The sequence below is a fragment of the Nycticebus coucang genome, chromosome 6 (genome assembly GCF_027406575.1).
Source record: "Nycticebus coucang isolate mNycCou1 chromosome 6, mNycCou1.pri, whole genome shotgun sequence".
NCBI classification, from domain to species: domain Eukaryota; kingdom Metazoa; phylum Chordata; class Mammalia; order Primates; family Lorisidae; genus Nycticebus; species Nycticebus coucang.
The window spans coordinates 20,963,693-20,979,138 of record NC_069785.1 but is presented as its reverse complement, the minus strand read 5'-3'; the positions used below and the strand labels follow the sequence as shown (position 1 = coordinate 20,979,138).

The window sequence follows — 15,446 nt, the reverse complement described above, 5'->3', positions numbered from 1 at the left end:
TTTAGACAGGGAGTACCTAAGTCCCATTTTTCTTTGAGACAGCAAAATGGAGCCAAGAAGCTAACAACCACGCAGTTCATCAGCACATTGGCCCTTCGGAGTGTTCACATACTTTGGTGATGACTTGAATGTGTAGGAATGTGCTTGCTACCAACAGCTTATCAATCAGATGCTGGTGATTATTGCTCTAGAGAGGGCCTTCACATGCACCACTTGAAAGAGTCTGCATTTATCCACTTTGTTTCCTTTTTTGACCTCTTCTGCTCTACATTAACTCTCTCTAAAGGTAAAAAGTATGTGTATTTCATGTGGCTTTTTCCAAGGCCTAGTTTTTATGCCAATTATTTCCTGTGTTTGTGACATGCTCAAGATGGATTCTAATATCAAAGAATCCTTAGACATAAAGTTTTGTGGAACAGTGACTACATGTGATGCAGCAGTTATAAAAAACAGAAAATAGAGTGAGGTGCTGTGGCACTGACATTCTTTTGCTAGGCAGAAATGATGGTGTGTGGCGGAGACCCATTTACTATTAAGAGTTGAAACAATGATGGAGGGACACCACAGGCTAGAAAGGTGTCTGTTTCCCCTGCTGATGTAACAGAGTGTTGAAGTCATCTTTGTGGGATTTACTCCCATTCAGGGAGATTTCTTTCCTTCTGGATCTTTCTTATACCTTTATCAGCCTCTTGACTTCCTCCTCTGCCCCACATGGAGGGAGTTAAGTAAGAAAGGCTAAGGAAAAGGCCATCTGTGCAATTTCGGATGGACATCATTGATCTAGCCTAGGATAAATAGTACAGTCTCATGGACTTTGGTGATTCTATTCCATCAAAGTCCATATGGATAGGAAGGAAGCAGTTTGGGCAGCAAAGACCAGTATTCAGACTCAAGAGCCTTCCATCTTGGGTGTAGGAGACCTGGTCAGCTGACCTATAGACCCACCTGAGGGGGATTAATGATTAAAGACTGTATGTTGGAGGACAGGGGCTCTATGAATCCCCATGGCATCTGGGCCAAGGATGACTATTATAGATGGGCTGCAGCAGAGGAAACTCTACCAACATCTAAGAAAATAACGTGGCCTTGGCAAAATAGCAACTACCAATGTTCGGTTTTCTTTCCCACGTTGTCTTTTGTTCTTCTCTGAGCAACATTCTTGTGCTATTTCCTTCCCAGAATCCCTCATATCTGGGCTCCAAGCCCGGCTTGTCCTTCCCTGTTCAGAAATTACTGTTCCTCCAAAGTCTTCCTACCATTTCCTCACAACGCTTCATAGAATTATAGACTCAGAGAGTTTTCAGGAGGCAGCCATAGTGCTGAGTCCACCTTCCTCCCATTAGTCTCATCTGATTAGCTAAGGAAAGCTTTGCAGCTAAAGCTAATTCACACTAAGGAGTAAATGCCCAATAATCCATCTTAGTGAATTACCCCTCCCAGGGACATTTGAGTAGTTACTGCAATAGTGACTCTTGAATATAGGAATTTCATTAGAGATTAGCAAATGAGTCAGTGATCATCAATTGTAAGTCTGCCCGGCTGGCCATCATGGAAAGATCCAGGGGCACCTCCCATTCTGAAGCAGGAAGTTTCCTTGTGCCTTCAGATTAGCCTATTCTGCTCAGACAGTGTGCTGGCTTGGAGTGACATTTCCAGAAGGCAACTAGCTCAAACTGACCAAACATGCTATCTTTCCCAGAAGAGGTTTGTTTCTGAGTTAAAAATAGAACAAAAATTAAGTACATTTGTGCAGACAGGGTTAGCTCCATTCTGTCGGGGCCTCTTTCACACTGGGACTCCCCACTGCAATCAGATTTCCAGCTAACAAGCCACAGGTGTACACCACATGAGCAGATGAAAATGTGATTGTAATGGGTGTGTTGACAGTTTGGTAGCCATAATCCATGCATCCCAAGGCACACCTGCGCTTCTGCCAGATCCTCAGGCACTGAAGGGCCCCCACCAATAGCTTTGGAGCCATCTGAACAGCTGAGAAGCTCCATCACGGGGCCAAAACAAGAGGATTGAGGCCACAGACTCATTAGGCACCCGAGGGAAGGTGGGAAGGTGTCGGGGTACACTGTGGAGAGTACTTGTCATCCTCCCTTCCCCCAGGTGTTACGCTGGAAGGAATGTCGAGCAGCACAGTCCCCTGGCCCCGGGGGTACCTGCTGGTTTAACAGTTTTTCAGTGGCTTTCCTGCAGCATTTGGGTATTCAATCATTGTAGCACTACACACCTGCACCCTGGCATGTGAATACCGAGCTTCCAGAAAAGTCCCACAGATAGACTGAGAATCTGATTTCATGTTTAGTTTGGGACAAGGATGTGGGCGAGAAGATGCTCTAATGCAAACCATGCGGAATGGGTGTCTGCACGCCTCATGCACGCCTCCCTCCCACAGCAATCCCGAGTACAAGGACACGCCGATGGACATCGCGCAGCTCCCCCACATGCCCGAGAAAACCTCCGAGTCCTCAGAGACATCCGACTCAGAATCAGACTCTAAAGACACCTCAGGTATTACAGGTATTACTGCTTCACCATTCTGCAGTTACGGCTTGCAATTCTGCACACGAGGGCTGGGCAGCTGCCAGGCCATGGTCAGAGGCAAAACAGCTGGCCCAATTTTATATAGACACATGTCACTTCAAGTTGTTATTGGGTCTCTCTCCTCGCTCTGCACACACATGTATTTGTACATCACATCCTGTATGTACATATGTGCACGGTACATATAGGTGTGTGGTTATAAAGGTGTAGATTTTACATGCATATAAATATATGTATATACAGAAAGAGATTGATTGACTTAGCTGACTTAATGTCAGCCCCCCGACCCTGACCATACAGAAGGAGCCCTGCTCTGTCCCCCTCAGCTAGTTCTGGCCTCTTTATTGCATGCAAGTTCAGGACCAGTGCTGCTAGCCCCAACATAGTGTGACTTGTCATAGTCTCACCAATGTGAGACTAGGACTGAGCCTCTAAAGTGGGGTACTTAATGGCCTGGATAAATGCCTCTTTCAGGATGCGGGGTTGTTACTTATTTTCTGAATTTTCCCAGTATTCCCATGTCTAGTTATTTGGGAAGGAGACTTCCTCAGTAGTTCTTTGAAGCACAGGAAAGTTTATTTAAACATTTACTTCTCCAATTCACAACCTTCCACAAACAGACACACATAGGGCCAGGGAGTGCAGAACTCAATAGCATTTTACAGCTGCAAAAAAATCTTAAATCTCTTCTAACCCAACCTCTTCTGCTATGGAAAAAGAAACAAAGGCCAGAAGTTACATGATTCGCACCAAGCTCTAATCCAGGCTGCTCGTCAGCCTTTGACCCTAAATCCTCTGCAGTTGTGTTACTGGGAAAATCTCTCGTCCCCAAAATATGGCAGGTGACTTGGTTCCCCCCATCACTGGGGCACCTGCTCTGCAGGGTGTACACACACACACACACACACACACACACACAGATGTCTGTCTCTACTCTACACCCGGCCTCAAGGAGGCAGGAGGAGGGAGTCCTCGCCACAGAGCTTGTTTTCCTATCCAGTGAATTGCAGTAAGGCCTTTACTAAGACAGAAGTTCTAGAATCATCTCTATCCTTTCTTTTATATAGTATATAGTTGTGAACAAAATAGACAAAAATTCCCAGCCCCATGGGGTGGCGCTTAAGATATTCTTAGTGGGGGGAAGAAACAAAGTAAATAAAAATAAAGAATTAAAACATACAAAGAACCAGATGGTAGTAAGTGCCACGGAGAAAAATCATTTAAGGAATGGAACAAAGGCGTCTGGTTCTCAATAATGAATAAGCACAGCGCAAGGTACAGACCTTGGGAAAGTGGCCTTGCCACCCCTCGGTGTGTGTTGCTCAGGCCTCCCCCTGGTCATCTGACCTGACCCCTGAGTATCTCTGCAGGGCTTCCCAGACTTCACTGTGCCTAAGAATCACCCGGGCATCGTGTTCTAAAACGGGATCTGACTCAGCAAGACTGGGTGGGGACTGAGGTCTTAACACTTGTCCCTGTGATTCCAAAGCTGCTAGTCTGCGGCCCTCAGCAGAGAGAAAACCAGGCTGTAAATCGTCAGAAGGGGGTGACGCTCCTGACCCGACCAGACACTCCCAGGCCGCAGGGCAGCTGGGAGGCTGGTTCTGCGCTGCTAACGCTGTGTCTTCTCTCCCCTTCCCCCGCCCCGTCCCGCCCCGGCCGCGGCCCACGCAGAGGACAACGACAACTCCAAGTCGGACGAGAAGGGGAACCATTCCGAAAACAGCGAAGACCCGGAACCCGACCGGAAGAAGTCAGGCAACGCGTGCGACAACGACATGAACTGCAACGACGACGGCCACAGCTCCAGCAACCCGGACAGCCGCGACAGCGACGACAGCTTCGAGCACTCGGACTTGGAGAACCCCAAGGCGGCCGAGGACGGCTTTGGCGCGCTGGGCCCCATGCAGATCAAGGTGGAGCGCTTCGCCGAGAGCGAGTCGGACCTGCGGCTGCAGAACTGCGAGTCGCTCACGTCCGACAGCGCCAAGGACTCGGACAGCGCGGGCGAGGCGGGCGCGCAGGCCTCCAGCAAGCACCACAAACGCAAGAAGAGGCGGAAACGGCAGAAGGGCGGCAGCGTCAGCCGCCGGCGCCTGTCCAGCGCGTCGAGCCCGGGCGGCCTGGACGCCGGCCTGGTGGAGGCCCCGCGGCTGCTGTCGTCCCCCAACAGCGCCTCGGTGCTCAAGATCAAGACTGAGATGTCGGAACCCATCAACTTCGACAATGACAGCAGCATCTGGAACTACCCGCCCAACCGCGAGATCTCCAGGAACGAGTCCCCGTACAGCATGACCAAGCCCCCCAGCTCCGAGCACTTCCCGTCCCCGCAGGGCGGCGGCGGCGGCGGCGGCGGGGGCGGGGGCGGCGGGGGCGGCGCGGGGCTGCACGTGGCCATCCCCGACTCGGTCCTCACCCCGCCCGGCGCCGACGGCGCGGCCGCCCGCAAAACTCAGTTCAGCGGCTCGGCCGCCTCGGCCTTGGCCCCCGTCGCCTCTGACCCGCTGTCACCCCCGCTCTCGGCGTCCCCGCGGGACAAGCACCCCGGGGGTGGCGGCGGGGGAGGCGGAGGCCCCAGCGCGTCCAACTCCCTGCTGTACACTGGCGACCTGGAGGCGCTGCAGCGGTTGCAGGCGAGCAACGTCGTGCTCCCGCTGGTGCACAGGGTCACCGGGACCCTGGCCGCCACCAGCACGGCCGCGCAGAGGGTCTACACCACGGGCACCATCCGCTACGCGCCCGCCGAGGTGACCCTAGCCATGCAGGGCAACCTGCTGCCCAACGCGCACGCTGTTAACTTCGTGGACGTTAACAGCCCTGGCTTCGGCCTCGACCCCAAGACGCCCATGGAGATGCTGTACCACCACGTGCACCGGCTCAACATGTCGGGACCGTTCGGCGGCGCCGTGAGCGCGGCCAGCCTGACGCAGATGCCGGCCGGCAACGTGTTCACCACGGCCGAGGGACTCTTCTCCACGCTGCCCTTCCCCGTCTACAGCAACGGCATCCACGCGGCACAGACTCTGGAGCGCAAGGAGGACTGAGCGCGGGGCCCGCCCGGAGGCGTCGGGGCGTTTTCGTTTAGACCTTTAATTCTAGCACTTTGAATTGGAGCAGGTCAGCGTCTCTCCCGACTCGACGGCCCCCATTCCATCCCCTCTTTCTTTCACTGGACTTATTCTTTCGTGTAAAGATATGTTTATTTTTTACCTTCAGAGGGTCAGATGACCGGTCGCCTGCCGTTTTGTCTTCTTCTGAGATGTGTGTTGGGTTCTTTTGCTTTCCTTTGCATCTTTATTAAGATGTCTTTAATGTGGCTATGCCTCTGCCATAGAATACTCAGTCTTGTGGTCCAGAGATTTCTCGAGTGACAACCATTGGGTTTTCTCCATAACGATCTTGATGTGATCAAGATTGAAAGAGAGAAAAACAGAAACGATTTGCCCTGTTTGACTAAGTCAAATGAAAGGGGGTGGTTTTCTTTGTTGTTCTGTTCCTACTTCCTTTAAAAAAAAAAAATAGGGGAATAGTATTTTAGAATTTTATGCAGAATTTAATTATCTTTTTATGGTTAAGATTTTAAGATTTTCTTACTTGCACATAAAAATAATTTGGGTTCTTAAACTTAATTTCTGGCCTGTGACTAGAATGTTTAAAAAAAAAAAAGTTGGACTAAATGTTAATTACTGAAACATTAACTTAATTTCTAAAACCATGGTGCTATCATTTATTAATCTGTAATGTCTTCATACAAAATGCAGCTCCTGGGCTGGGTTTTGGGGAAAAAGAAAAAAATGTGTTCTGTCCTGGTCTGGAGTCCGTTGCTGCAGTCTCCTTGGTTAGTTAAGACAAAGCCCTCATTAACGTTTGCTGCAGGACTTAAAATTTTTTACCTCCCAACTAACAAACACAGCCTCACATTAAATTTAATGGGTCTGTAAAGCCCTTTTTAAAGGGGTTTTTGGCAAACTCCATCAAACTGATTTGAGGAGCAGTTTAGATACATACAGCCTTTTGTTGAGCTTGTTTTTTTTTCCTTACTCAGTCTAACTGAGGCTAATTTTGCAACTTCAATAACCCTTTGGAGTGAAAGAAGGAAAAATATTTAACATGTTTTTGGGTTTTTTCATTTCTTGCTTAAAAGTAAAGGAAAGTTGTATTTGGGGGAGGATTGGTTTGATTTGCTGGAATGTATTTCCCTTTGGTTCTTATTTCTGGGTTGAAAACCAATACGTTTTAAAACTTAAGAATGGGTTAATAAGCTTCAGACAGATAACTACAACTGCAAACTGCACATTAAGTAAAAAAATGAAAAAAAAAAAAAAAGAAAGAAAAAAAAAGAAAAGAAAAAAATATCCTATTTTGTCTTTGTTGCCAGAAATCAGTGTGGTGTCAAACACTCCAAATGACTGTCAAGTATAAATCCTCCCACTTCATTTTTGGCAGCTGTTTGTTAAGGCGTCTAATAACAGATGTGAGAACTGTAGTGTGTACCGTGTGTGCGTGTCCTTGGCTGCCAGTCCCACTGCCGTTTCGGTGTGTGTTTCTATATGCAGTATATACTAAGCTAACGTAGTTGTCTTGTCCTTTGTCTTCTCTGTGCTCTATCTCTAGTCCGGAGTGGTACAGTCCCATTCCTGCAGTCCTAGTGAATCAGTGATTCTTGGGGGTTCGTGCTTTTTGTGTGGTGGCCTTCCTCTGTAGTGTCACCCTATGCTGCTTCTACTATCTGTGAATCTTCTGTTTGACCTTTTAAAATTCCTGCTGTTGCTTTGCTGGTGTATATTTCCCCTCCCTCTCCTTTCCTTCCCTCCTTTCCCCAGCTCCCCTTTCTCCTTCCTCTTCATTCCTTCCCCCCATCTCCAAATCTCTTTCATTCTCAGAGATGTAAAAAAAAAAAAAAAGACTCTTAACTAGCTCAAGGTTAATGGAGCCATTTTTCCACAACGGAATTCTGGGTATGACTCTCTCTTCTGGTGTGCAACATAAAGCACTGAAGAATAATGCTCAGATATAGTAAATAAATTGATGCCATATAGCCTCAGTTGTTAACATTCCCAGAGTCCCTTGTGCTCTACCTATAAGTGGTGGGTGCTTTTCTTTGGTTTCCTTTCAGGTTGGCTGATGGAGCAATACATAAAGCAATTAACAGTGAGACAGAAAATTATTTCAAAGGTCAACCAACATTTTTAAGGAACAAAATGGGAGGGAGAGTGATGGGATATAGAATTGTCATAGATATTTGTTTATTTGCGCAATGCTAATATCGTAACTCAGCTGTCCTTTGAACGTCCCTGGGTTGAGTGGATGCCTCTACGACCTTTGATTCCATGAGTTGGGCCCAAACCACAGTGGGAAAAGAACAAAAAGAAGTTAAATGCCTCATGTTTTACTAGTGAGCTTACTTGAAGGATTTTAGTAGGTCTAAAAGATGAAGGATGATGGAGAAATTTTAAAGATTAATTTTGGAAGCTCTACTCTAGCTATTGAACAATCAAAGGAATGCACCCATCAGCTACAAAGAACAGCTAGATGGCTGGTTTTTTTTTTTCTTTTATAAATGTTTCTGTGTTGTGTCAAAATGATTTCTGGTGATTTAAACTAACAGATAATCACAGCTGCTGTCTAAATCCATAGTGTTTAAAATTACAAAATGGAAAAAAAAAAAACACTTCATTACCTGTGAAGACTGTGTCTGTGTTTTTAACTATTTCTTGTACAAATATCTGAAAACTTTTATGAGGAGACTGGTGCCAAGTAGCTGAATAATGGGGAAAGGGATATTCTGTTCGTAAAAATCTTAGCAGTGTTACCAACTCTCAATATATATATAAAAAAAATAATTAAAACGTTACAAAGCGACAGCTATGGTACATTTGTTTTGTGTGAAGCTAACCGGACCTAACTTCCTGAGTGCCTGGCTTATTTTGAAACATTTTTTTTTCATTGACCATTGATAATGCTGCAAATCAGAAATGTACATACTTCATTTACAACAGGGTTCTTTTTATACTTTTGTAGATTCTCATACATGTCACATACATGGTTGTCTTTATGTAACTTAATTTTTTCATCCGCAGGTGCCATTTTCATAATAAACTTCTCTTGGATTTGTTACTATCTGGCATCATTTCTTTTACATGTAACCATCCTAACTAATGAATGCTGGTAGTATTTGTTTAAGCAGGTACCTTGGTCATTTTTCCTTATTGAAAAAAAGTTATTTATTTATTTATTTTTTTGTAGAGACAGAGTTTCACTTTATCGCCCTCGGTAGAGTGCCGTGGCGTCACACAGCTCACAGTAACCTCCAACTCCTGGGCTTAGGCGATTCTCCTGCCTCAGCCTCCCGAGTAGCTGGGACTACAGGCGCCCGCCACAACGCCCGGCTATTTTCTTGTTGCAGTTTGGCCAGGGCTGGGTTTGAACCCGCCACCCTCGGTATATGGGGCGGGCGCCCTGCTCACTGAGCCACAGGCGCCACCCTGAAAAAAAGTTTTTTAAATGCATCCATATGTTTGCTAGTTTTGGAAAAAAAAAATACGTAGCTTACTCCTGATGAGGCTGACAAGGCACGGATTAAGATGCTAATCCAAATACTACACCAAACTTGCAACCATCCTAAATTCTCAGCTACCCCAACTCATCGTCATACTGAGCATTATTACGTACATTATCAAAGCTGAATGATGGGCCTGCAACATTACCCACGATGGGAAGGGTGCATTTTTTCTTGATGAATGCACAGTAAGTGACGGCAGTTTTCATACATTGATCATTTAAAATGCACTTGGTATTTTCATTTCTTACAGTCTATAATGTATAACCAACTGTTCCATCGCTTATATCGTCTCTTTATACTGAATATGTATTTTTTCTTTTTCCAGACGAGCTGATAAGTCATGGTTGTACTGTGTTACAGTTACGTTAGCAAGTGGCCTATCACATTTTAAGGCAGGTCAGTGGGTAACTCTTTAAAAGTTACCAGCAGTTAACTGGTAACAGGTCAGCAGTTATCTCAAAGTGAAGGATGAATTGGGTTAACTGTGAAGCCTGCCATCTCCAAAACGTGAAGAGATATGAATGAGTTGACCTGAAAAAAAAATACTTTTATCCAAAAGCTACCAACAATAATAAATATCTCCTTAGTTTTTCAGTGACGTTTGCCAAATTGGGGGTAGCTTTTATTAAGGGAGGGATGCATCACACCGGGGGATATGGAAGTGTGGTTAGGTCATGGGCCCTGGATTTCTCTACTATGCCCTGTGTGTTCTTGAAATAAGTACTTGAAGAAGGACAATAGGGAGAGGGTAAGCTCAGGTTTGCCCAGCTACTTTTCTAAAATTTCTTTCCCTTTTGTTCTTGAGAGTCAGAAGGATCTAGCATAGCAGGATTGAGAAGTCAAAAATGGATGAGGCTGGAGACTCTATCTGGAGTGACTAGTGGTGAGTGGTGCAGGCTTCCTCAAAGCGTTCCATCTGGCAGGTGCTGATGGGACTATTAGTGGTGGCTTTCAGAGCTGTGCATGGGGCAGGGTCCTACCAAGGCAAAGGGACAATTGTATGAGTGGGATAGAATGGTGCTGTTGCTCAGCCATAACACTTTACTTCCGGACATCCCTTCAGCCCTCTGACCCAGAGGTGGAAGCAATGAGGGCTGAAACAGGGAAACTGGACATGGCCATGGGCAAATTGAAATCCCCACAGTATGTGAAGCTTCTTCAGTAGAGATGGTGGAAATCCTGGATTCTTACTCAGGCTTAAGCCTCCCTTAGCATCAAGTGCTCTGTCCTTTATGTTTATCCATTAATGCTAAAATAGATCACTAATGAAATAGAGAACCTTACTCAGCCAGAAAGAGTACAGAAGCTCTGGGCTCAGACCCATTGATAAATCAGGGAGCCCTGCCACTTCCCCAGCCCGTGCTGGCAGCCAAGCCAGAGCCCTGAGCACCCCAGAAATGCATGACTTCTCCCTTGCCAGGCTGGCAGCAAGTCAACTTGTCAAAGCTCCAGTTTGCAGCATGGACAACACAGGGTCAGCGCCAGCCCTCTGCACCTCCTCCTTTTCCTCCCAGCTACACTGATTTATTTGGCAATGAGGAACATGAAAAAAATGTTAAATAAAAGCAGCAGGCAGGACGAGAGGGAAGCTATGCATTCAGTTGAACATAGAAACTAGTTTCAGTCTTTGTCAACTGTAATTCTTCCCATCTTCCCCTCCTCCTAAACAAGGTCTATTTAACACTGAGACTGTTGGAAGCAATTTGAAATCAACTTGGCCTATGTATTATAGTGAAGAAAGGAGAGAATGTATCCCCAGCCCAGAAGATAGTCTAAGCCAAGATTATTATCCAGCTTCAAAAAAATAGAAAAAGTGAAAGATTTGAAAGAGTAGGACAAATGCCTTTGTCAATACTTGGCATGGTGTAGTGAAAGAAAAAGACAAAGCTGGTTCTTGAGCATAATTCCCAAAGACAGATGACAATTAGCAGGCTCAAGAGACTCTTCGGGGACCCTAAGGTAAGTGAACACCCTTCACTGCCTTCTGCTCTCCTGGGAAACCCTCATAAAGAAGGGGGCTAACCCGGTTAACTCCCCAGAGGTCTAAGTCATTGCTTATTCATCTTCATGTCCTCCCATATTGCCAAGCTCAACAATTTACTGTTAGTGTTGACTCAGTAAAGAACTGTGGAAAATGAATGGATGAAGACATGAAAAAAATGAAACTTGTCAAGAGGCAGAGATTCTACTGGAAATGTCCATGTGGCTTGACAGGACAGCTTGAGTTTGTATCAAGAAAAGAATGTCAACACGGATAAAGCTGCGAGTTTATTTATTCCTCTCTTCTTGGGTGGTCCATTTTGCTGCCACAGCGTTGGCCATTGAAAAATGTTGGAGGGTGAGCGGGAGTGTCCACAATACTATCTACTCTGTAGATAGCCAATAGAAAAAAGAGGATGAGAAAAGAATATAAGCAATTGGTTAGTAACTGACTCAGTAAACTATGACATCATATCCCATGGACAGCTAAGCAAATGGATCTTTGATTGACAAGAAAGTACCACTTGATAGTACATCTCCACTGATGAGCACATATCTGTATGATCGTAATAGTCATGCAGAGAATCCTAGCAACTAAGAGGGGCCATGTAGAAACTACACATCCTTAATAATTCTAGCACTGAAGGCCTTTCTAGCCTACTCTTGGATAGTTGTAATTTCTAAAAGCTGAAATCTTACCTCTGGAGCTTAAAAGGACTAAAAGTGGCCTTCAAAGATGATGTAAGGGTGGATGTCAGAGTTTGGGTAAGTTTCTAGGCTAAATGGCATTAGTTCTTTCAATCATTCCCAATGACATCATGGCAGAATCCTTCGCCATCCTAGTCACCCTCACCTGAGTACAACAAAATTTCTCAAGGCCCCTACTGATTTCCCAGGGTTGTCCTACAAACTGGATATCTTAAAACAAGAAAAATGGATCTCTCTCAGTTCTAGAGGCTAGAAGTCAGAAATCAGTGAGCCAGCAAGGTTGTTTCTTCCGGAAGGCTCTGACAGAGTCTGTTCCATGCTTCTGTCCTAGTTAATGGCAGTTGCTGGCAATCCTTGACATTGCTTGGCTTGTAGATGCATCACTCTGGTCTCTGCCTCCGTTGTCTTCTCCCAGAGCATCTTGGTGCCTTTGCATAGACTTGCATCACTCATTCCTCTTAAGGGCATTCTAGTCATATTGGATAAAGGACCTACACTGCTCCAGTATGACCTCATCTCAACTAAGTACACCTAGAGCAACCCTAGCAGGAGGAGGAAATGGAAATAGGGTCATGTGCAGAGGTAATGGGAGTCAAGATTTCAACTTTTGGAGGGACTAAAGCCAAACCATAACAGCCTTTATTATCATAATGGCACACCTTGGTCTAGACCCTAGCTCCCAGCATGACCTGGTACCTGCACAGATTAGAAGTCCCATCCCATCTCTTCCTCAGACTCTGAACTCTTAATTAAAATTGCCTGCAATTGCAGACACTTCCTGCAGCCAGATCAAATTATTATCTCATCATAAGCCTCCAGTCAGCCATAACATGTAGGTCTTCTCACGGACTCTTGTTAAGGTAAGTCTCCTACCTTCCTGTATGCATGTAGCCAGCATGTGCTTGGATTAAAAGCAACTTAAGGAAAGCACCACTAAGCATGGAAGGTGAGCAAGAGCCTAAAACCCTCAGAAACACACCGCTCATTCTCCCTGTGCTTTCCGTGCTCTCTGAGGCCACTTCACCTAGCTCTGCTGGAGAGGTGTGACCTGCCTCTGACATTTATGGAACCGTGGGAGACACATAATCCATCCATTACAAACATTACCAGTGAGCTACTCCCTTATAAATAAACTGAGGCACAAGAAAAACAACCATACAAAGAAAATGGAAAAAATTTAGGATATTGCCATATCAAATTTATAGGAGCAGAACTGGGGTGAAAGGTGCCAAACGTTGATGAGTATGTGTAAAATCAACTTAAAATTCAATTAAGAATTACAAGAAAACACTCGTGAATTTTCTGAAAAGGAGGAAGCCTCCCTTAATCTCCTTTTATGGATCAAAATCAAAAAGACTAGCCCAAATATATTCACAGACTTTATGTCCTACCTTGAATGAAAACTCACAATCCCTAAATTTCCAGCTATTGTCTTGTGCATTTCTGAGGACAAAGCACAATTATTTTCATTCTTCTGTTCAATTTTTTCTGTTTGGGAGTTCGCGGGCTACCCCAAAAGGAATGACCCCAGATAGTGTACCTATTTTGAAAGAATTTGTCCTGAAAAAAAAAAATTAGTTGTCATTGAAAATAATATATATGAATTATTAAAACTCCTTTAAGAAAGAAAAAGAAGCAGAAGGTAAGGAGGTAGCTCTTCTTTGTACCGAAGGAGTTCTCAGATTTATAGCGGAAGTGTCAGAAACAGGATGTAATAATATCCATGTGACCCCCCCCCAAACAAAACCATTATACCCTTGATGAATTATTGACTTTAGAGTTTTATCTGTGCCATGAATAATCACAAACTTAGGACTCTCAGGGCACAGTTCATAAACAAATAATTATATCACAATGATAATTTTTCAGGAATTGCAACATCAATCATGGCCATGTTATTATCAAGTACATCTTCTGGTTGCCTCTATTCATCAAACCCTCCTCCCTCTCCACCCTTCTGCACCACACAAGCAAAACTCATCACCAGATTGCCTCTTATTTATACATCACTCAAAGCAGGACAGAGCAGGAACACACAAAATGGGCCAACCCGGCGTTTATGAGAGATGAATTTTCATTAAGAAAGTTCAAATTAAAAGCATTGAGAAAGATGGAGGGAGGAGATAATTAGTCTAGACTCCTCCAAAAAGCCATCTTTGAAAAGATCTCATTTAGAAGATAAAAACAGATAAAAGTTATATTCCATTTCAGGCAGTGTTAATAAAGAAAAAAGGAGTTAGTCTCAGCCAAGGAAATAATAGCAATACACTAATGTGTCACTTTTTCTTTTCTATGCACACATACACACAAAGTATGGGCCTGTTCTGCAGAGGGGAGGTGGGCGTCAGTCCCATATGCAAGTCTCTATATAAATCAGCCATGGAGCCACTCAGTGATCTAAGCCACTCTCCTATATCAGCAGGCTAATATTTCCCAACAAATAACAATACAAAAGCACTCTCAGTCAAGCTCCTTTACTGAGAGGTTTAACATCACTTAAGGTCACAGGGCTACTCCTTGGATAACATGTTCATCTCACAATTCAAAAGAAAAATAAATGACCAGCAAAGCAACACAGAGAAAGTACGCTCTTAAGATAAAAGATTGTACAATCAGGTCAAATCTATACTATGGTGGCACTTAACCGTGAACTCCTCATACATGAAAGCTTCATGGTCTCCATTTCCTAATTGGCAAGTTGAACAAGCAAAGTGATATAAGATAAAATGACCAATAGGGACAGCATGTAAACTCCTCCAAAGGAGACACTATGTACCAACCCCAAGTATTTGAGACAGTCCAATCCTCTGATAATACCTCACTTTTGAGGACAACCCTTGGATACATATGGCCGGAGCTTAGATCAAGTTCTCTCCCCCTTGGCATAGCATGCTCAGGAAAAGTAGAATAGGTGCTCAGCAAAGGCCATCACGGGCCTGGAGGGACTCACTGAAACAGGGGAGTTGGGTCCAGCCGGATCAGCCTCCAAACACCCCCATCCTACCAGCCAGCAAGCAAGTCAGCTCAAGGTCTCAAGCACAACATACTGTTCACCCAACAAGACTGTCTTCCTCTCTACTGCTCTCATTTTAAAATCTTTGACTTTCTTAAATGTACCCAGACTGTTGTAACCACCCTCTTTTAAGGCCAATGTTAGTATATAAGCTCATTAGAAGGAGAGGTTAGAGCAAGGGGCAGAAAGACATGCAACTCCTAGTCCATGGCCCAGAAAAGCTTCTAGAGATTCCCTTCAAGGTGGCTGTCCTCCCCCAAACAGCACTGTCTCCAGAAGCGGGCCAGGCCACATCGCCCTCTTCCTCCTCCTTCCACAAACACAGATGCTGCTCCGCCTCTGCCAGGCCCAGCTCGCTGCCACTCGCGTGGCCTTGGCCTCCATCCTGCACTGGAAGAGATCCTCTGGGTCTGCTCCATCTTTCCTGCTGTGGGGCCACTTGACCTGTCTTCACTACCCCCATCCTCCTCTCTACCCATCACCCACTCAGCATGATGGGACCCTCAAACCAGCCACTAAACCAAACCTGGGAGGGGAGGACTGCAAATTTTTTAAATTTCAACTTGTGGATCATATTGAGTGATCCCCAAAGCACACATAACCAGGAGTTTACTCTCCTCTCCAATCTCA

General features: G+C 45.2%; 1 protein-coding gene across 9 annotated transcripts in view; it reads left to right on the top strand.

Moving 5' to 3' along the window:
• NPAS3 (neuronal PAS domain protein 3) overlaps window positions 1-8,670 on the top strand; it is a 907,184-nt gene extending 898,514 nt beyond the window's left edge. For 6 of the 9 annotated variants that reach the window (XM_053594994.1, XM_053594992.1, XM_053594990.1 and 3 more), the window contains 2 exons: window positions 2,405-2,529; window positions 4,228-8,670. In XM_053594994.1, the coding sequence (XP_053450969.1) occupies window positions 2,405-2,529; window positions 4,228-5,597 (1,495 nt within the window). In that variant the 3' untranslated portion in view covers window positions 5,598-8,670. The remainder of the gene's footprint in view (window positions 1-2,404; window positions 2,530-4,227) is intronic. The other 3 variants (XM_053594995.1, XM_053594993.1, XM_053594999.1) reach the window with 1 other exon arrangement.
• The last annotated feature ends 6,776 nt before the right edge of the window (window positions 8,671-15,446 follow it).